The 22451-nt window shown below is 44.4% G+C and overlaps 1 protein-coding gene across 1 annotated transcript in view; it reads left to right on the top strand.

Annotated features, from left to right (window-relative positions):
- Window positions 1-807: 807 nt before the first annotated feature.
- pard3ba (par-3 family cell polarity regulator beta a) overlaps window positions 808-22451 on the top strand; it is a 155214-nt gene continuing 133570 nt past the window's right edge. The window contains exons 1-2 of the mRNA XM_065951802.1: window positions 808-1223; window positions 9564-9665. Of these exons, the coding sequence (XP_065807874.1) occupies window positions 1110-1223; window positions 9564-9665 (216 nt within the window). The 5' untranslated portion in view covers window positions 808-1109. The remainder of the gene's footprint in view (window positions 1224-9563; window positions 9666-22451) is intronic.

The raw sequence follows: 22451 nt of genomic DNA, 5'->3' as shown, positions 1-22451 counted from the left end.
TTGCCATTATATTTTCCTTTGTATGTGTGCATGTGTTATCTTATGCGAGCCTGGGTGAACGCTGTGCTCAAAGCTAAGGCTCCAGGTGATAGCAGACAGGTGAGTGAATGAAAACATTTTCACCTGCCAAAAGGGAGGCCCGGCAGGCAAAGTTGGAATATAGAATAGAATATACAGAAAGCTTTTTGTCATGATACTAAGTACAATGACATTAAGAGATTAACAATCCATGCATTCTTTATCTATACCGCTTTTTCCTGTTTGGGGTCGGAGGGGGTCCTGTTGGTGGGGGTGCACCCTGGACTGTTCACCTGTCAATCACACAGCTGACATATAGAGACAGACAACCATCAACCACATTCACACTTTTTTTTTTAAAGTCACCAAATAACCTTATAATGCATGTCTTTAGTCCCTCATAGTACTGGGAGAGAAACCATGCACACTCCACACAGAGTGAGAGGCCCAGTGTGACGGGGATTTGAACCAGGAACCTCCCGGTGTGAGGCGACACCACTGCACCACCACTGCAGCCCTGATATAAGTAATTAGAAATAATATTTTAAAAAGTTATGAGAAAGTTACATCAAATATATACACAGTATATTGGCTGTGTATATATTTGTTTTTACATTTGTTTAGGAAAACTGTTGCAAACTTTGTAAACAGTTCTGAGCAGACAAAATAAACAGAATGATAGAAATGAAAAGGTAGACCATTTGAAAGCGTTACTCGAGTTGCCGATGTGTCAGTGGGAATGTGGTTTCCTGGAGTACAGAGGAGGAGTCGCTTTGATTTCTCCTTCCGGGTTCCTGCAGCCAGTTTGTTTTGTTTTGGGAGTATCAGCGCGGACTCAATATGACCTGAAAACCTCACTCGGCGGATTAAGTCGCTCCTTTTCTTGACTTTAGTTGAAGAATGTGACGTCTTTTGACGTTTTACACGACGCTCTGGCTCGGTGAAAAGCGGACAAGTGTCGTCTCCGTGATTTCATCCTGACCTGAGACACCTGTTGCTCCGGTTTCGACGTACAGGTGCCACTCAGGGAGAAACTCGAAACTTGGGATTCATTTCACTTTTATGTTTCTTTATTATCATTTACAGGCAGTATGAAAGTTACTGTAACCTTCGGGGACACTTCAGTGGTTGTTCCCTGCAAACCTGGATGGACTGTCCGGGATTTAGTGGAGCAAGCCGCGCGCAGATACCGCAGGGTTGAACAGGTAAACCTCTTTATTCTTATTTTTTTTTATTTTCCCTCACTTGTCATTTTATTGTCTTAACCATTTCAAATTTTCACCTAAATGTGCCGCATATATTTTAATTCAAGTCATTTGTTTTTTAAAATAAAAACATCCCATTACGTCCTGGTGGTCACGTGACAGGTCTGCGGCTATGACGTCATTACAATTAAGCTCAATTTCTAAATTAATAAAAAAAAAAAAAAAGTCATAGGCCTACTTTCACCGAGATAATGATGTTTTCTGTGACTGAAATTTAGCATTGTTTTATTGTATTTATTGTATTGTTTTATTTATTGTTTTTTAAATCTAAAGAATTCATGAAATATTTGGATGCTAATTAATATTTTGGTGCTAGTTTTTTTAAAACTTCTTGTCGAAATGTCTTCATTCTTCCTCCCTTTGTAATGGTTTTCACAGCATGAAATGTAATCACTTTTTTTTTTTGGCTCAGAAGTCATAATAAATTATTCATCAACCTTAAATATATTTAAAGAAAAATGACTTATTGTAAATACTTGGTCTACTTTCTACGACTCATGCAACAATGCGTGGCTATTTATGATTCAAATGTTAAACTTGTTCGTACATACGCAGAGCAGCGGGGACTTTGTGGACTTTTTGTTCTTATAACAATAATTCTGTAAGCCTACTATTTCGCATGTTCCTATCAAAGACTGGGAATATTCATGTTTGAAGCCTGAGCGACTTCATCCGTGTGTTTGGGGGGCTTTGGAGTCCCATCGGCGGCGGTCTCCATGCTGGAAATGCTGTCTCGAGCTAACTTTCAGTCGACCTAACGACAGGCTGAGAGCTGGAGCTGAGGTTTTAAATCAGGTCAGCGACGCGCCTTATCGTGAATAAAGCGTATCCAAAAGTTATCAAAAAATTCACTGCCTGCACAGCCTGTGCCGATCGAGACATTAGCGAAGCGGACCAATTTCCGGTGCTTCTGCAGCCCGCCTAAAGTGGACACTCGATGAACTGCAGGATATTGCACATACTGCATTTTTTCAACATCGGAGGTTCCTGCACATGCATGCCAAACACATCATGCAAAAAAATTCCTAGCACATTCCTCTTCACCTTGTCCCACTCTGCATCTGCAGTATGCAAGCCAGAGTGTTCTTCTAGTCTGACCCACAATCCTCTGCAGCTTAAGATACTTTTTATAGACTGAGTCCTACTACTTTATTGCTGAATGTTCAAGGTGCAACATTTTGTGGAAGTAATATTCTCCAGTTAAGTTCGCCCCGGATTACATTTTCTTACTTTGTTTCTCCAGCTGCGACTTTGTTTCTCCAGCTGGAATGGGTATGATTACTTGTTTGAGTAACGTATTGATACATGCACCATCCCAGCCTTGAGCAGGAAAATTGTCCAGAAGTAAGTGCAGCGCGAGATATGAGATGTTAAACCTGTTAAAGCATATCATAGTCGTTTTGGCCTCCCGTGTGAAACACGTTTGAACGTCATAACCTCTTTTTAGAGGACGTGTTAGTGGTTCTGGGAAATGTAGAAGTAGACACGTTGAAGGGAAGTGCAGAAACTAAAAGACAATGCTTCATTATAAAACATCCTCTTTCATGCAGTGAACATGCCAAACTCATTTCTAAAGGTTTAGGGAACCACTGGTTTCAGAGTGTTGTGAACCTGTGACTTCTTCTATAGTTTTAATGTCCTACATTTACACCAAGGATTGGAACCCCAGTGTTCTGCACCCTGATGTTGCAATCACTTGAACATAAATCATTCTGCCGAAGTGACCTTTTTATTAATCAGCAGCTGCGTGTGTGCATGCTGTCCTAGCCTGATAGGATGCTGATGTGTGTTTCAGCTGCAGCCTCAGCTGTCTACCTGTACAATAGCTCCCTGTTTAAGTGCTGGTATCTCAGCGGGCAGGTGGAAGTTTACTGTTTGATATCCTCAATGTGGCCGCAGTCGGCGAGGTGCGCCACGGACAGGAGGCTTTGTCCCGTGAGTGATTGGGGATTAGGATTGGTGACAGTCCCGGGTCTTATCGGTTGGCTGGTCCCCCTCTCAGACTCTCCCACGCTTCCTCCCACTCGTCCAGGCGGCAGGCTGGCACGTGGAGATGCGAGAGGCCGCGTTGGAAGCAGTGGAGGGAAGGAGTGATTTTTAGTGGCTGGTTGGATTGCTTCCACACACACACACACACACAGAGGGGCTCATCTCGCTCCCCTGAGCTGTCCCCTGTCTGCTCCACTGACATCCACTGCCATGCCCCTCTTTGCCCAGCGCTCCCTGTTGATCCTCATTGAGACACGCTGCGGTGCGCAAAGCTGAAGTGGGTTAAATGCTGCTGTGTGATCAGAATAAATCCAGCTCCTGATTGCATTTCACATTGCATGTTAATTAGGAGCCCCCTCCTAGATGTTGACTCAGCACTCTTCTTCTAGCCTCTCCTTGTCATAGAGGTGGATTATGATGAGGACAGTCCGGCTCTGTATCTGTCACAGAGGGCCGAATAGATCTGACCAGCTCCTGCCAGCAGGATCCACTTAGTGCCCATTAACCGCACACTCCTCCTCTCTTGCTGACAGCAAGGACAGTGTCAGAAACCTGGGTGTAATCACTGAGTGTGTGTGTGTGTGTGTGTGTGTGTGTGTGTGTGTTGTTTGAAAGCCATGGAGAACAGACTTCTGCACTGTGCATCGCAGTAACGGCATGTAGACCTTCTTAATTAGCAGTTTGTTTTAACGTGATCTCAGCTGTGACTTGGTATGTGTTCCTCTCCTCTGGTGAGAAAACAGGATCAACAAAGCCTCTGACTAACTGCATACAGAACATTCCTGCTCGGTGTGCTGCTCGCACGAGCCCCATTTGTAAAATATGAAATACGTGTGATCATGGTCGTGATAAAAAAAGATATAGTCTCCACACTTTTTTTTGATTGGCTGCTGTTGTGGCAAGGGATGAAAAAAAGAGCAAGATTGTGGGAGTTGTGTAAAGATTTGCACCTTGAGGTGTTAAAGTTTTATGTTGTAGGAGATATTTGTTTGGTATCGTATCCCAACCTCGACCCACCATACAGATAATTACCTAATAAAGAAAACTTGGCTTGTTATGTATGAAATTTCCGACCATTTTAGTCTCATTTGTCGCTTTCTAGGGATTCAGCAAACACTACTTTTGATTCGATGTTGCTTTTTTATCTAAGCTTCCACCTGACTCAGAATTTAATTTTTTTTCAGTCAAGTGGTACAATTTTCTCCGACATCAGCCTACATGAACTTCGTTGTTTTACCCCTAAGATGCAAATTTATCATAGTCCATGAAAGCACCCTGGTGTTGGCAGAGATTCAAACATTTCCAGCTGACTGCTCGCTGCAACTTCCAGCTGACTGTTGTTGAAACTGAAACTGAATTATTGAACCAGATAAAGGATTTAAGTCAGTGGCTGAGCCAAAGTAAAGGGCAGATTTCTCTTTTTTTGAAAATCCCTGATTGTTGATGCAAACCTGCTTTATTCAGTATTTTCTTGAAGATTGAATGGACTCCTTTTGTTTGGAAGAGGCGGGGACTATATGCAGGTCATTTGGCAAGGGGTGATCCCCTAGAAAACAATAAAAAGTGAGGGAACAGAGGCGCTGGTTTAACTCGGTTGGTAGATCAGACACCCCACAGAGGCCAAAGTTCTCCATGCAATAGTTCCTTCCCGACATTTCCCGACTCTCCTCAGCTGCCCTGCCCCTTCACATCTTTGAGACACTTGGAACAGAAATGTTTGGACTTCTTTGTGAACTGTTAATCAGGTAAAACAGACTCACCCCTTTTTGTGAGTCACTGTGTGAGTATGTCACTGTAGCCCGCGGGGGCCAGCATGTAGACTGTGAGTGTTGTGCGTTCTCAGGGGAGTCAGCCAGGTACTGTAGCTGTCGTATGCGTCTGTGCAGGTTCAGCTCACATTACAGCCCCTATACCACCTCCCCGCTGACACCTGACAGCGCACTAAAAACCCGCTGAGAGCACTTTGTCCTCCTACTCCTTCTCGTGTGTGCAGCAGCAGCAGTGTAGGAGTTGTCCAGCGCGTCAGAACTCAGCTATGCAAAAGACATTTTTTTAAGTTACATGTAATCGTTCGACCCTGCTTTCGTTCTTCTCTTAAGTGATTATAATCCTGGCTGGCTTGTCAAGAGCTTACAGTGTTCATTATACTTCTGTGATGGTATACTCTGTTACATCTACACGTCCCTGAAGGGAAACACTTCCCACTGAAGGGCAGTGTTGCAGCAGAGACGGACATCATGACATCAAAAGCAGATACGATTTTGTATCAACTCCCCGTAACCGAGAGATACAAGAAGAAAAGCTTTCTTCAAATTGAAATGCAACCCTGTCCTTGTGCTCCACAGATTTGTAAAAGCGATGCTAAAAAGCAAGCAAGGAAACATCCAGTGAAGATTTTCTAACCTGCATGTGTCAGATTGGAGGTTAAGCGAGCGCTGGTTTCTATTTTTCAGATTTTTTTTCAGACTTTTGCACTTTTAAGCCGCACCAAAACACTAACTCATTTTCTAGTCACATTTTACCTTTGCAAGTTTTTATGCTCCATCTCATCAGCCAAATTCATAACAAATGTTATCTCGAGACGCTTTACAAAAAGCGGGTAAAAGACCTTACTCTTTGGTAAGAAAAATAGGATCTGGGTTGAGTGTTGTCCACGTTTCCTTGCCAAAATGTACTCAAATTCAAATAAATGTTCACAAGCGTCTTTTTATTCGTTTACATTTACGAAGCAGCATGATTTTAATAATTGCTTTTATACTTCTTTTTGATGCCGCTGCTTCTAAATGCAGGAAACTAAGCGTTAAAAGCGTGAAAATCGAGCGAGTAAAGGAGTCATTTAGTCCTTTTTGTTCCAGTTTAATGTCAGCGGCTGCAGAGGTCAAGTTGTCTCCATCCTTGAGAAAGGGGAAAAAAAAAAAGCTCTCTCTTTTCTCTTCCTCCGACATGAAGACAGCTCCTCTTTGACACGTTCATTAAAGGCATTTTGTTTTTGTCACGGCTAAATCCACGCCGTCCTCCTTCAGCTGTGTAATTACACATTCTTCTGAGGATCAAAGTGTGAAATAGCACCCCCCCAAACACCTCCACCACCAGCGAGTTTAGCTTCACTAATCGTCCCTGCTCTTCTTCACCGCTCTCGAGTGGTGTCATGTTTGCTCACCAGAGAGGGAGAGGAAAGGAGAGATAAATGGTGGGGGACTTAACGGCGTAATTTGCGGTGAATTTACTCTTCTAACTGTCACGGTAATTCTCCTCCACGATGACTGACTGACTCTCGACTCCTTTTGTTTTTTTTTTTTGTGTTTTTTTTTTTGGTATTTCACGTGAAGAGTCAGGGATATGAAGGGGGGAATTATGAGGGATTGGCAATAAGAGACTTCAGAGGAGTTTATTTGATTCCTCCTCTATAGATTTTTTTTTTCCGTCTGAAGTGTCATACATCCTTCCCTTTTCATCCCAAAGAAACAGAGAAGAGGGTGTTTCCTTGGGCCTTGGCTGAATGAAAACGAAGCTAAAGTGTGCCAGGTGTGCTGAGGCCTGCAGAGGTGATCCTAATTAACACTCAGCCATTGTTTTGCTCTAATCCAACTATGTGAATTAATCCTCTCCCCCCGAAATGTGCACTAATGCTTCTTATTTCCTTAAGGTGTGCGTGTTTTAATGGGCTTATGAGGTAATCGTGAAGGAACCTATTAGCGTCCTCCTTTCCTCTCCTCTGCTGTTGCTGTCTCACACACACACACACACACACACACACACACACACTCTCAGGCATGTAAACAGTGTCTGTGACAGGGAGAGGAATGCCGGCGCTTGTTCAGGTTGGACCGGTTTCTCTGGCGAGGTGTAAATGCTTCGCCCTGACGTCTCGGCTCCAGCTGCTAGTTTCGACATCTCTATCCCAGCATGCACTGCCCAGTTTCTTTTTCCCTCGAATTTGGTCAAGAAAAAACAACATCTCATGGGTTTTGTGTTTCATATTTCAACCTGAGAATATGTCAAATCAAATCCTTTTGAGTTCGGTCAAGCCATATTTTGAATTAGTCCCAAACAAAGCTTTAATGCTGGCTCTATACACCCGATGCTTTTACACACTTCCAATGTTTAAATAAAAGGAGTTATGGCTCGGTTGTCCTGACACTCAGTCCCAGCTGTCCTAAGTCATCCTTTTCCATCTTGATGATCAAACAATGTTCTTTTCAACACTCAAAAAGAGAAACTCTCTCCCCAAACAGGAAGATGCACAGTGAGCGGATGAGCGTGGCTGAAGCTGCTCCCTACAGTCTTAAAAAATGATGAATGAAAATAAACACCCCATTCAAACTATTCAGATACTCTTCTGGAAATGGTGTTTTTTTGGGTTGAAATGACCAAAATATTTAATTGAAAGGCAAAAAAGTTGGCACTATACAAATCAATGGATGGACAGATGTTGTAGCCGTTTAAGGAATATCTCAAGACCTCTGTTGTAAAGCCTGACTCATATTTATTGTCAGCACGACTTAATGTTTTGTCCAGTGTAACTTCTCTTGGCTCTGCAGCAGCGTTGGATCGCACGCCTGTTTGCGGCTTTGCAATGAGTGCTATGAAGTGAATTTCTTAGGCTTGTTGCAGTCGCAGATTCCTCTCCTCGCTCTAGTTCTCTCTGAAGAAAGGAAGGTCGGTGCTTTATTCCTGTGATTGAAATCCCAGACTCTCCCAACCATTTTGTTTTAAATTTAAGAGAATGGACTTGGCCCATTGTGAAAGGCAGACGCCCTCTTTTTTTTTTTTTTTTGTGTGTGTGTGTGTGTGAGCTGCAATTCAGACATTCAGATGCAGCGGAGCAAGAACGAACCCATTCACAGTGAGGACCGGGCTCGGTGATACAGCACAAGCAGATCACTGGGCCTCCGCCAAACTCATTCCAGCCTCCCAGCCTTGTAGCCTATAGCTGTTAATTTAGCTGGTAATGTAGTCCTGTGCTGCTCTTGACAGATTGTTTATTGGTCCGGGCTGTTCCTAATGGGCCATTTTCTGCTGTGCACAGTGTTGGAGACGATAAGGCCTGTCAAAGAACTTCTTCTACTTGGTCTTGAAATGAGTTTTAATAGAAAATGTGGGGAAAAAAATAGCAACTATTATTCAACAGAAAAACCATCTAGGAGCTTGAATAACTGTTTTTTTTTTTGTTTGTTTTATTTAACATTCACACAATTGATCGTCATTCTTATCTTGAAACTCTCTTGCAGAGAGCATTGTTGTCTGACGTCCAAATAGAGTGTTTACTGTGTCGCAGAATGAGGAAGATGCTATTGTTCGAGTAGTTCTCTGTCCATGCGTGAAAAGCACACTTTCAGATTGCAGATTGCAGATTGCAGCTCTGTCAGAAGTTGTTCTTTCCGTCAGTGGCTCTGTGCGCTTCCTGCTCTGAGGGGCGTGTCTGCTCTGACCTCTCGTCTTCACGGTGACAGTGAAACCAGTCAGGAATGTGCCAACCACCGTTTCCCACAGACTGAAACTGGAACAAGTTGCCCTTCTTCCTAACCTCAGGCTGACATTCTTGTGTGCAAACTATGCTCTGCGTAAACCTACACAGTAGTACCTGTTGTGATTTAAGTCTTCTGCACATGTATACCTGCAAAACAAAACAGCAAATCCCACTGCTATGTCTGGATATACACCTGATTATCTTTCAAGCGGACTTTCAGGACTGAAATGGCGACTGGGCAAAACTATTTAATGCAACAAATCTTCAAACATAAAAGCCTAAAGAAGAGGAGTAGCTTTTTCTGTTTCTGTGTGACAAATAACCCAAAAGAAAATCCACGTGACTAGGCGTCAAGGTTTATTGCTTTAAAAAAAAATCATGAAATATTGACTTCACCTTTTTATGTTTGTGTAGTTTTATCAAAATGTATTGGTTTGTATTGTCGTCGCTTTCGGGTCGCCATGGTCTCCTGTACATTGATAAACCAAATCAGACTGGGCCTTTCAGGGGCCCAGATATTGCTTTGGCGGGCCTGGGAGTTAGCATTGTAGTGCTACCAAAGATTTGATCACAGTGACTTCTTATTAAACCCTTCAGGACTTTCTGGTGTTGAATATGTGACCAAATTTCGATCCCTTATCGGTGTTTCATGATATTATGCTGGACTTGAATGTTGATATTAATTCCAGTGGAATAATCCTGACATCCTGAAATGTTTGCAGATTGTTTTGCTTCACGTTAAACCATGTTCATGTTTGTAAAGATATATAGGGATTGTGAGTAAATGTCATTTGTAAGAGTATCATTTTTTGTGTCTGCAGCATGGGGAGACTGCAGTGAAGACCCATCACTTGGAGTACATCGACGGGGGGATCCTGGACATGGACGACCCGCTGAGCGACCTCGTGGAAGACAGAGACAAGGTTCGTGGAATCACTGGACCGGCTGTATTTTATCTTTGAATCTCGTCGCTTTCTCCTGAGTTAAATCACACGTAATCACTGAAATTTAGACGACGGAAAGATTCAAATTTTCTTCCCGTCCTTGCCCCATCCAGCCTTCGACACAGAGAGTTATTTTGTCTCCTTTTTTGTCCTTTTTTTTTATCAGGTCTCCTTCTCTGCAGAACAAACACCTAAATTAAACAGTTTTATATTTAAAAGCTCTTTGGCTGACACAGGAGCTCTGTTTTTTTAGCTCAGGTGTGTTACATCGTTGATTGTTTGGAAGGTTTTTACAGGAGCCTAATAATCCTCAAAAGGTCTTCCCCACTCAAGAACAAAATGACCGTGTAATTACAACCTGTAAAAACACTGAAAAAAGCTCTGTCAGTTTAAAAATCTGGAGAGGGGCGGGGGCGGGTGCAGACGGAGCACTGAGGGAATGCTACTTTCGAAATCATGCTAGTTTTTGAAAATTACCAACCCCTGCAGTGTCACAGTGAAAGTACAGCAGATTTGAGCCGTATTCATCGTCTGGTTTTGGGATTTATTTAGACTCTCTTTGTTAAGTCTACAGCGTGGCAGGATGACAGGAAGTCCAATAAAGAAAGGCATTTGTAAATCCAAGCCTCGGTTAGCTTGTCATCGGCTGTGGGGAGTCTCAACAAACAAATTCCAAAACATGTCAGGAAGAGTTTCTGCCGCCACAGAGAATAAACTGTGATTGGATTAAATTGCATCCTCAATTCACTCGGTGTGTGTTTTGTAAGGAAGTGAACTCTTGTTTTTAAGGGAAGTGGAGGAGTAGGTGTAGCGACGGTGCTGTGTGATTTACCTGTCATGTTCGCTCTCGTCTCCGACACATGAAAGGACACAATTTTTAGATTTCAAACAAATCAGCCAGGGAGGGAAGTTCTCCCAAACAGAAGTGATGTAACTTCACAAAACTCGGCAGGGAGTTGACGTTCGCATCTCACACACACACACACACACACACACAGGCGGTGGCCCAATTTCTATATAAAGAGCAGATTTCATTCCTCTTGCTAATTTCCCATAATGCATTCTTAAGATGTGCTAATAAACTGCCTGAAATCCATATTTATAAGCCCTGAGCTCAGATGAATACTGAATTATCAACACTTAGTCAGCAAGACGGGAAATGAAATGAGGGGGGAGAAAGAAGGAATATTCATCCATCACTTTACGGTGTAATAACAATGGTTGTTTTTAAACTGTGTGACCGATTGTGTGTGTGTGTGTGTGTGTGTGTGTGTGTGTGTGAGGACTGCAAGTTTGGGAAAATCTGCTTTGTGAAAAAGGGAACAGCTAAATAATACATGTGTAAACTTCAACAGAGGAACGCAGAGCTTGGTTTTCATTCATGAGATCTGCGTCTTATTTGTGCATAATAGTGCGAGTCCTAGTTTTTAATGAGTCACTTCCCCAACCTGCTTTCTCTGTGTCATGATGGGAGCCCCCCACTCTCAGCATTTGATCAGATTCCTCTGATCTGAGAAAGTTGCCCTGTCGTCGGCTTTCTCTCCGGAGCTGCGGTTCTTTTTTTGGTGATTACCGGACTCTGCTGAGCTTCACTAGAATAGAAGCATCATATTTACCTTTTGTGTCTTTACTTGCTCCGCTTTCTCCCAATTCGCCGAACGCCCCCTCCCTGCTTTCATCTCCCTCCTCATTTTTTTTTTTTTCCTTTTTTGTATCTGCTGCTGATGAAAAGATAGCAGACGGAATAGGACGATCCTCACAACGTGCCACTCATCCGACTTATCATCCGGGCTTCCAAACACTGCCGGCTCTCGCAGATTAATGAGCCGTGCCTGGCGTTCTTGATTAGCCTGACTTCCTTTTGTTTGTCTACGTTTTTATTACCCCACCGCAGCCCGACAGATTCTATCTTCAGTGATTTTCTTTTTTTCTTTTTGTTCTGTTATTGTGGCCGACGCTGTTCCACCATCAATCACACTGGAGTGGCCCCATTGTGAGGGCCCGCCGCCGCCGCACAGCATGGGCCCTGTGTTAGCCGCGGATGCTAATGAGAGATAATGGTTGGCTATTTGTACTCCCAGTGGTTAGCCCACGCCCGCGAGTCCACACCTCTATGTCTGGTCCAGCCCACGAGCATTATTCATCACACACATCTCCCCCCCCCCCCCCCCCCCCACAAGGCTTGTAGCGTAGCATGTTAGCGTTCGCGTGCACGGAAAGGAGCGCCACTGGTGGTTGATGAGGGCGGAGATGAGGGGGCGGCTGTGATTTGATTACAGCTCTGCCCCCTGCATCTGTGCAACATGCATACACACTCCGTTCATTAGCGCCCCAGCTTCCAGACGCCGGCCACCAGCCTCCTCATGAATATTAATGTCAATCTGATGAATGTGAAGGAGGCTGCGGGGTGTGGGCTAAAGGTGTGACCACATTTACACAGCACACACACTCACAGACACAAAGGAGCGCAGTATGACGATAGACCTGCGGGGTCATGGTTGAGTCTATTATACCCTATAGGAGCTTTTTGACCTTTTCCTCCCGCCGTATTATATGGTGTGCGTGTCTGAACGCCCTGCAGCTCTCAGATGACAGCTGGAGAAATGGCGGTCGGCGGCTTCGACCCGTTAGGAAACCCAACACTTTGTTGATGTTGATGCGAGGCAGGCTGATTTTTGCTTTTCTTTCTTTGACGTCACCCTGATTTTAAAATCTCGGAGGACTTCCTGGCATACCGGTGTGGCCCTCTCTCCCCCGTCTCCTCCCTCACCCTCTCTTCAGAAGCAGTTATGAACAGATGCAGTGCTTTTACATGGACATACTCGTCCCCATTTACCTCCACCAGACAGGTCATTCTTTTCCATTCACAGTCCAGTGGGGTCCTGCATTATCCTCGGCCATTACTCTCCTCACTCAGAAGCTGTCAGGCAAACATTACTGTGTCATTACGGCATTAACATACAAGCCGCACTCCCAAAGTTTGAATAGGGGAACCTTCCTGTATTTATATAATGCGCATAAACTGCTGCAGTTTCCCTTTTTTCAATTCTGCAGATGGCGACAAATAGACGCCGCTTGAATTGAAGGCCTGATCGTTGTTCCTCTTCTTTGCCTTTAATGCGAGTCATAACTGGATGTTCTACACGTGTGAGTGTCCCCTCTTGTCATGCCGATCTCCTCCACATTGGGTATTAAACTCAGGGTGCATAACATCTCCTCATAAGTGGACTGTCACTCCTCATTGGACCCACACGGACCTTGTTTTCTCGACGGGTAAAAAAAAACACATAAAAAGCTCAACCTTCCATCCCGTGCAGCCAAACGAAAAATCTAATTTCATGGGAAATTTAATGAAAAAAAAAAAACCCCTGGAATGATTTCCTCCATCTCTCTTTAATTAGCTCTTTTTAATCACCGCGCTCGCAAAGGCGTCCGTGAGCCTCCTGTGCAGCCTCTGGTTGCCGCAATGTAAATGGTACGGCTGCAGATCCCAGCTGATCTCCCCCCGCGAAATGTCAGCGCTTGATTACGAGGCCGTCTCCCATCATCCATCTCTCGTGCTCGCGTGTCACAGTGGGGAAGTGTGAATCAGCCACGTGGAAATGTGTTGATGGTGTTTGAAGTTGGTCCGTGGGCATGAGCGTCTTCCGTGTCGCGCGAGGAGAAAATGACACCTTTTTTTGAGTAATGACCTCATGAGGAAACTTTCACACACTTCACTTTGCAGATTAAAGAGATGTGCATTAAAGTGCTGCATTTCTCCCCCCGCTAGTTCAGCAGAGTTAGAGGATCCGCAGAGTAGAGGAGCTACAAATAAAGTTTTATACTTTGGATTCAAAAACTGACCTTGTAGCGGTTTGTCATGATGCCTAAAACTCGCCTTTGCTCCAGCTCTCAGCCTGTTTTTGTGTCATCTGAATGTTAGGATTTCCAGAAATGGCGGCTGCTCCCGATGAGCCTCCAGAGCTTCTTGCAGGAGCAGATCGGGGGTCGTCACTCAGGCTTCGTCCATTTATTTTTACAGTCTATCATCTTGGCAACAACTTTATCCATAACAGACACAAACATACTGAACGTGGTCGTTTTAAAGTCCAGTCTTGAGCTTTAGATCCCGAAACTCTCCATGAAAAGAAATCGCACCTCTATACATTGTGTTCCCACCCGCTCCCAGAAGAAGCCATTGTGTGACTTGTATATCGTCTGAATAGTCTGAACTAATTTCCAACATGTCGGGTGTCGGCGCCTCTGACAGGTGACACTGAGGCGTTACTTAAAACGTGCTAACCCGCTGGAGGAAGAAAAAAAAAAGTTTAGTGAATGGGACGTGATTGCGGGGCGCAGACGTGCTGATTAGCCCTTTGACGCTCGGTGACATCTCGCTGCTTCACCTCGGCTCCCTAGCGCTCACTGCAGCGCGAGCCGCCGTTTGATTGGCATCTAAATAGTCACATAACTCCGCACAGTGTCTGAATGGCTAGTGATGAGCACGGGGAGCACGAGGTTCAAGTGCACTGATTAGAAAAATGGCACGGCAAAGCGAGGCCGGTTTTATTTTTAGCAGCTTTTTCCTCACACGGAGTGCTTCCTGTGACGCACGGAGCAGATCGAGAAAGAGATCAGAGAAAATGTTATGAATGCTAATAGAGCAGCAACATGGGATAAGAGTCTTTGTGGTGAAGTCAAAAGGTGGCGTTAAGCTTTTATTAACCTGAGGAAGTAGAAGTTCTGATTCGATTACTCAGGATGAACACGGGTATTTATAAATGCTTATTAGGCGTTTTATCCGACTCTTTTTGGTCGTTTATGACAAACTCAGAGATTTAACGTAGTGTCGATCTGAGCCTCATGAATCTGATGACTTTTTCTTGACGCACGTTGAAGGTCGTCTTTTTTTTTTTCTTCTCTGAAAGCTTTAAAAAGTCACATAAGGAGGACGAGTCTGTTGCTTAGAAGTGTGAAAAGAACGCAAGATAAACTCGAGGCGTGGACAGTGATCGATTAATACATTTAAATCTCCAGTAAACATACAGTACGTTCAATAAAGTGAGATTATCTCTGCGTCAGACGGCTGCCTGCAGATCAGATCAGATCAGACTGGAGCGCCTGAATGTTTTTCGCCCGGCGGGATTCGGTCACTTGAGCTGATTTGATCTCATCAGTCTGTCTCGACCTTGATTCAACCCCCCCCCCCCCCCCACTTCATCTGAGTTCCACGACATCTCTTCATCTGATTATATTCAATTAACAATACCCCCTACACACACACACACACACACACACACACGCACAGACACGCAGTTTGATTGTAATTATGATGAGAGAACTGGAGGAAGCCTTAAGGAGAGAGGAGTCTTGCTGTGCCTGTCTGCTTTTCATTTAACTGCACGCGTTTTCTCATAAAGTTGCACTCTGGAATTTGAATTCCTTCACGTGATCCATTGCTCTACCTTTTGACTTTGAATAATGGCACCTCTCCAAAGTGATTTATCAGCTCACTGAAGCACCGGACCGGGATTCATTCAGGATAAGGCCCGTCTCAGTTTACTCCACGCCGCTGTGTGTGACTCCGAGTTGGCTGCGCTCGGTCATCACAGCCTCAGATCTTGTCCTCTCCTCCTGTTAATTACACAGACTCCATGTTGCCCTCTGTGTCACCATCACACCACCCATTAGCTCCTAATGGAGTGAGACGGTCAGGCTGTAACCTGACCCGCCTTGGCCTGCTGCGATCGGGCAGCAGTGTCGAGGCCAGAGGTGCGCGACGCTCCGTGGACTCATTTTCCAACGACACGTGTTTGTAATCAGTGTGACGGGAGAGGATGAGGCATGAAGACGCGGAGGAGGCAGTCTGTGTTTCCGATTATGTGTGTAATCCAGCGCTGCACCTTTAGACCCCAATGCCAAGTATGCATGCTGTGATGTTGCCAAGTTCACGTCATGAAAGGAAACAGTAAACTCACCAGAGCTGCAGTAAATGCATTCCTAACAGGGCTGCAGAATTTAAAACAATTTCATAATGATAGCGATACAAACACATCGCATGATAAATCAGAAAGTGTTTAACTCTCACTCTGCATGTCCACTTTTCACCTGTTGGTTGGCTGTTGGCTTTTCACACCGTTCTGATGCAGTCAGGTGAAGCTAGCTGTGATCTACCCTCAGATAAATTCCTGCAAGAAAAACTGCTTTTTGAATCTATTGTGGATTCAGGAGGGATTTTTTTTTTTTTTGGCAAACTGAAGATATTGTGTGAAACATGAGGAACACTCTACTAGTGTTGTAGAAATCGAAATCCGTCTCGAGACGCCTTTTGAAGGTCTCGGCCTTGTCTCTGATGCGCTATTTTCCTGTGATTAGAAGGAAAAGAACAACTAATTCATAGTTTGATTTGTATCCCCCCCGTTTACGGCCTAAGCGAGTCACACGCCTTCTGCACACAATTCTGATTCTTCAGTGATGTTTATGGTCTTGTCTCGATCTCGATCTCGATCCCTAAATGTTTTTGTCTTTTTCTGTTCACCAGTTTTGCAGGTGTGTATCTGACGCACCACCGAAAAGATGCTCAGCAGATTTCTGCACGACATCCCCAACTGAGAATATTTGCATTATCCTGCAAAATCATGCAAACACATTTTTTTTTTTATCAACACTCGAGATCCAGTCACCACTGAAGCGTTAGCTGTGCAAGAGAGACAATTTCAAAGGGATTGCAGCGTTAAGGTTCTGGTGGCATTTGATAAGAGTTAACTCATTTATGTGGCAGCTTAAGCGTTGAGCAGCGTGCATGGAAACATTCAACAGGGCAATGTTCTGGTTAATGCTGCAAGACGGAAAGCAGCACAGCAACAAGTGAGGATGAACTCGAACAAAACACCGTCTGCACGAGCTGTTCCATATCGTGGCTGTTTGAAGGGGACTTCATTTATTTGCCTACGCTGCTTACATGACGGGCTAATTACCACCTTCCACTTCATCACTGCTTGGCTTGTTATCGGCCGACTGCTGCGTAAAAACTCTGAACATGACAACACTTCTAAGAGCTCCTGTGTCAGTCATGGAACGAGTCCTGTCTCTAAACGTGTCACCATGTTAACAAAAGTTACATAATGAGGCACTACTGCACTGTCATAGGTGTGCTCTCTCAGGCACTTAAACAAACTTAAACACCTGCGACCGTTGATCCATGCTGCATTTACTCATCGTGACATCGACTGACCTGGTTATCTGCGAAAAAAAAAAAACCCAACAACAATAGAAAGGGTGCAAAAAAAAAAAAGATGGATGACACTCATGTTGTTGTTGCAAACCTGCAGCTTGCGTCGTGTTTGTTTTAAGAATTAGCTTTAGCATTTAGCTGTGATTTGGATACAGAGTTCTGCAGAGGAGCTCATCACACCAAGCTAATGATCTCTTATAGATCAACATGTTTACAGCAAATCTACTCTCTGACCTCGGGCATCCTCGCCGCCATCTGTTTTCCGACATCACATTGCCCCCAGACGAGTGTATATATATGTGTGTGTGTGTGTGTGTGTGTGTGTGTGTATCTTTGTGTGTCTTACGGCTTGGTGTGTTTTCCCTCTGCTCCCCGAGTCTCGGCCCACTCCAACTGCTAATAACTCAAATCAGCAGAAAGTCACACTCCCGGGCATGTGTGTGGGTGTGTAGCGGTGTGTACTTTCACCACAACGGGTAAATGTGTATCTGGAATACTAAATCCAACTCATTTAGGTTGAAGTATTTAATGATTTCTGGTGCAATCACATAGCCAAAGTCACATCTGGGCCCTTTGTTTTGCACATGCACACACACACACTGTTATTGTTATTCATTTTTCCCGGCCCCTCGTCCTTATCACTGAACTGATTGGCCTAATGAATGGAGCTCAGTGAGCGGTAATGTGTCTGAATAGGCCACTCCAATCATTAGCCAGCCTACTTCTCATATAAGAGGGACATATGGAAAGACGGAGTGATGTTTTTGATCGCAAACAAAATACAATTTCTGATAGAAAGTTAATGTGCAATCTACTCCTGGAAAGCACAATGGTTCATCTATCTTTTTAAATGAAGTTTGAAGCACCAGAGAGTGGCTCGACGAAAACAGTTTCATATTATTCAGTTCTCTGACGCTAGTGCTGCACCCTTTCAGTTGACATTAAAGCAGAGAGCATGCATTAGAGACATGTTGACATGGATGTGTTTTGTGTCTCGTTGCAGCATTTGATTCCTTACTTTTCTCTTTGCTGTATATCATCCCCTGTCTCTCTTTTCCCCACATTTGTCTGTCTTAGCTTCAAGTACAAGCACACCCCCCCCCCCTCCTCCCCCCCACCAAAAGCAGAACAAAAACACCTGCTGCAAGGTGGGCCTATTTCGCTTGTTTTGTCCCAGAATTTGCCGCTTCATTTTCAAGTCAGGATCTTTGAAGAGTTGCGCCAAAGGATTCTGGCATTTTCACGTCCCTTATTTCTGTTTCAATCACCTGTTGAGCCCGTAAAAAAACACCTTCCATATACGTTAAATAAATCTGGGATATCACCGTGTTGATGGATTTAAGTTGTTTTTCTTCTCACCTGTTTTCATGCTCTGAAAAGGGTAATAAGTGGAGTTAAATGCACTGGTATCTAATGTTTTCCTGTCAGAGTAGTTCAGCTCTTCACACCACATTTCTATTTACAGGTTCTAGTGAAAAGGTAACCGTGTACTGTAGCAGCAGCTCCCTCCCCCTCACCTCCATATACCTGGATGGATGGTGCTGTCAGGTGGTGTTTGGTTCCTGTGAGTCTTGCAGACATGTAATGCAGCATAAATCCCCTGCAGCCTTTGATGTGGAGTCAATAACGATCTAATAAGGCGTGTTGGCAGGAACACGTATGTTGATGGGTATGAGAAAAAAAAACCTGCAGGTGAGACAGCTTTTGCTGTACGATTCACCCTCAGGCTGTGTGTGATGTCGGCTCTCCATGGCAACGGCAGGCACAGGATGTGAGTAATGTAAGGTTCATATATGGGCAAGCTCAGATGTGGTATAAACCTGTATGTTTACCCCTTAAGATGTAGTCTGAGCTGAAAGATAGCATCTGTGGAGGCGGGAGTTTCAGGTCGTGGAAACCTTTTGACCCAGGAATGGATAAATTTACATCACTGCAGAGGAACAGCAGTGAATTATTAATGATTTCATGAATAATAATAATATTATAAAGGGTGGATTATACCTTTAAACCACCGTTAATATCACTCCACAAGCGCTTGTAGAAAAGAAGGCGAGAGGCAGAAAGAAAAAGGTGACGTATGGTTTGAAATGTCAAGGGAGGGCAGATGGAGGGAGGAGGAGTAGGAGGAGGAGGAGGAGGAGGAGGCAGCCTGTGGAGGAGAGAGAGCCACAGGTGAGAGGGCGCCAGCCTCCCAGCTCTGAGTTAATCACTCCTTCTATTTCTCTGTCAGATCCCGGGAGGAAGGAAGGAAGAGGAGGTGGAGAGGAGGGGTGGGTTGGAGGGAGCAGCTGGCCTTGCGGCGGCCACAGGGAAAAGAAAGCTGATTATCAGTCTCCGGCTCTTGACTTTTTGGGGAAGAGAGCTGGAACGTGAGTGTGATTTCCTCCTCTGTGGTTTGCGTTTTTTCATGCACATTTATGAGAAAGGGAGGGTTATGACTTTGTGTGTGCGGAGGGAGATCACAATTCTCCGCATGTTTGCGTGTGAAACCAGACCAGTGTAACCACCGCTGATGTGTTTGCACTGCAGGAATGATGAACAAGCCGGTTTGATATTTGTGTAGCCGGTCTGAGAAATGTGAGGCCTGGAGCTCCCCTGTCACCCACCTCCCTCTCTCTCCCCCCCTCCGCCTCCGCCTCTCTCTCGGCCTCTGGGGCATGTGTGATTTATGAAGAGTTTACCCTCTCCCTTTTATGAGTGTGCATAAATAATAATGTGACTTGTCACGGTGCAGAGCCGGCACCGCAGTACCTCAGCTGGTGGCTCTCTTGTGCGCACTCAACAGGCGCACATGCGCTCAATCACTGCGGCTGATAGGACAGATGTGAGTGTGTGTGTGGACGCAAAGTATGACGGCAAAGAAATGACAAGCCGAGCCTTCTCTGTGCTGCCAAAGACCTTTTTTTTTTTTTTTTTTTTCCCTGAGTTCTCCTGAAAAATGAACTGTAATGATTCGGGTCTACACATTTTTCTTTTCTTCAACACCTTTGCCCAGGTTGCATTTTGGTGCAGTGTGTGAGCGTGTGGTCATCTGTCGGCGTAGCTGTAGCTTTAAAACCTTTCTATGAATGTTTCTCACTTTGATAACTTTAAGTATAATAGCATAATCCCCCCCCCCCCCCCCCCGACATTTAACAGTATTTTTTATCAGCTGTGTTTTAGTTTGTGCAAAGAATATAATATCTGGGTCATCGCTTGCTAAATGAGCAATGTGCTTTAAACCTGCTGCACCAACAGACTAAAAACAGACTGTATTTTCTTGTTATGTCAGTGTTTAGATCCGCGTGTCAGAAGCATCAAAGGCACGTTATGTTCAATGTGGAAGCACAAGCTGCTGTTTGGATCTGCTGGCTTCTCTTTCAAACAGACAGAGCGAGACATTTAAAGGTTCAAATAGTGATGTCTCTGAATGTGAGTCATTGTTTTGAGAGAGTTTCTCACCGCGGGCTCGACAAGTTGCATTGTGCATTTTCGCTCATGAACGGCAGTCAGTGTGTCTCTTTACCCGCCTATGGTTGCTCTCTCTTATCTTACACACTGCCTCATTTGACTGTGTGTGTGTGTGTGTGTGTGGGCCCACAGCCAGGTGTGTGCGTTCCTGAGAGGTAATCCCCCACATCTGGTAGTGTGCCGTATAGATTGAGGCCGCAGTAGATGCAGGATTAGCCCCGCTCTCACCGGTAATACAACCAATTTTCTACTTGTTTAAATAACACAAGCCTAACATTCCTCCGATGAACCCTGCGGTGCCTTGGAAACAACTGAATGTGTGTGTGTGTGTGCACAGGCGTGTGTGTGTGCACAGGTTTAGAGTGCTGTTTGTGCCCTTGAACATGGATTAGTTATTGGTACATGCTTGAATGCATGTTAGTACATCTTTTGCATGTGGTGTTTGCTTTGTATCAGTACACTGAGTCGAGTAAGAACACTTTGAAGGCTTCTCGTTTGTCAGTGTGTTGTAATAGGGTTCATGATTAACTTTTCCAAGCAGTTTCATGTGGTTCAACAGGAAATATTGAAACTTTGGATGGGGTCAGGTTTCTGTATTGGTATCTGACGATCAAAAAGCAAGTGTCCCCTTTAACTACTACTTTTCATGGGCCCCGCAGAAATGGCTGGGCCCCTGAAAAGCCCTCCCGGGATATGAGTTAAATCAATGTATCCACATTCGATCAGTACTGTTGGAGCTAGCCTCATCAGCCACAAATGTGTTTTTTTTGCTAACCTTTCTGGACCCCTCCCTACAAATGAAACATTCTTAATATGCCAGAAAAGGGTGCAGGTTAATTTTCCTGCCTGTAGCTCTTCATACATTGGAGTTTAACTAATAGCATTTAGCTGTTAGTCACTTCAGAAAAGCAAATAACTGTCTGAGCCTTGTTTCAAATCGACGATGCCTCGGGTATCAGGAGGGAAGTTTTCCAGCTCAGACAGGGTGAGACACTTCACCTCTCTGTACCTGAGCGCTGTCAATATTCATCACGCTTTACGACCGTGGAGAAACCCATTCTCTGCACATTATCTCTGCTCTTTGTCGAACAGCTTCTGATTCATTCAAAGGGGGAGGGGGGATCTCTGCTGCTGCTTGGAAATGAGACTTTTCAGACATCCTCAGGCTCTTGGAATTCAGAGACGGTTAAAAGATAAGTGATGCAAATACACCGTTGAAAGCCATTCAGTATAGATCATTAGTATGTTTCCTGAATTATCCAAGTACGTCGGATGTTCTAAATGGTACCTTGATGCGGCGCTGATGGCCTAGCGGTAAGTTTGCACCTTGGTTTGGAGGCTGTCGTCCTTCAAGTAGGTGGACGGTTTCAAGTCGGACCTGTGGCTCCTTTTCCTGCATGTCTTACTCACTCTCTCTCTCTCCTCAATGTCCTACTGTATCCACTGTCCAATCAAATATGTTAAAAAAAAATACAAATTTAATAGGTACCTTGAAACTAATCTTGATATTATTGCAAATATAAGTTAAAAATAAGAGTACGTGGAGACGGACACTATAGGAAAAACGTTAAAACAGAGACTTAAGGGTACCTAAAAACAGACCTGACCACAGACCTGAAGGGGTACCTTGAAACCAAGACTAATCATACGCTAGCTTTTTTAAGCGAATCAAAAACCGGTCTGTATTCAACAACCAACAAGAGAACCCCCCCCCCCCCCCCCCTGTGCTTAATATTTAGTGAGATATCACACAAGGCTATTCAAGAGGATATGTTGATTTTTGTAGTGTGTGCATGCAGAGTCCCATCTGTTGATTGTTTGGATTCAGCTGTGGCGCTTTCAGAAAAATATACCTCCAGTCAGACTGTCGGGTAGAGCGGGCCTTCATTTTCTGCAGACGAGAGAAGACACCGATAGTGGAAGGATTATTTTTTTTTTTCTCTGATTCAGACTTCAAAAAAGGAGATCCAAACTCGTCTCCGTAAACCTGTACTTTGGCGAAAGACAGTGTGTGAGTCAGAAGCCCCTGTGTGTGTGTGTGTGTGTGTATTTATGTGTGTGTACTGTATATATGATTTGCCTCAGTGTGTATGTATGGG

This window comes from Labrus bergylta, chromosome 24 (assembly GCF_963930695.1).
Source record: "Labrus bergylta chromosome 24, fLabBer1.1, whole genome shotgun sequence".
NCBI lineage: Eukaryota > Metazoa > Chordata > Actinopteri > Labriformes > Labridae > Labrus > Labrus bergylta.
Note: the sequence above shows the minus strand (reverse complement) of the source record. Positions and strands in the feature narration are given on the sequence as shown.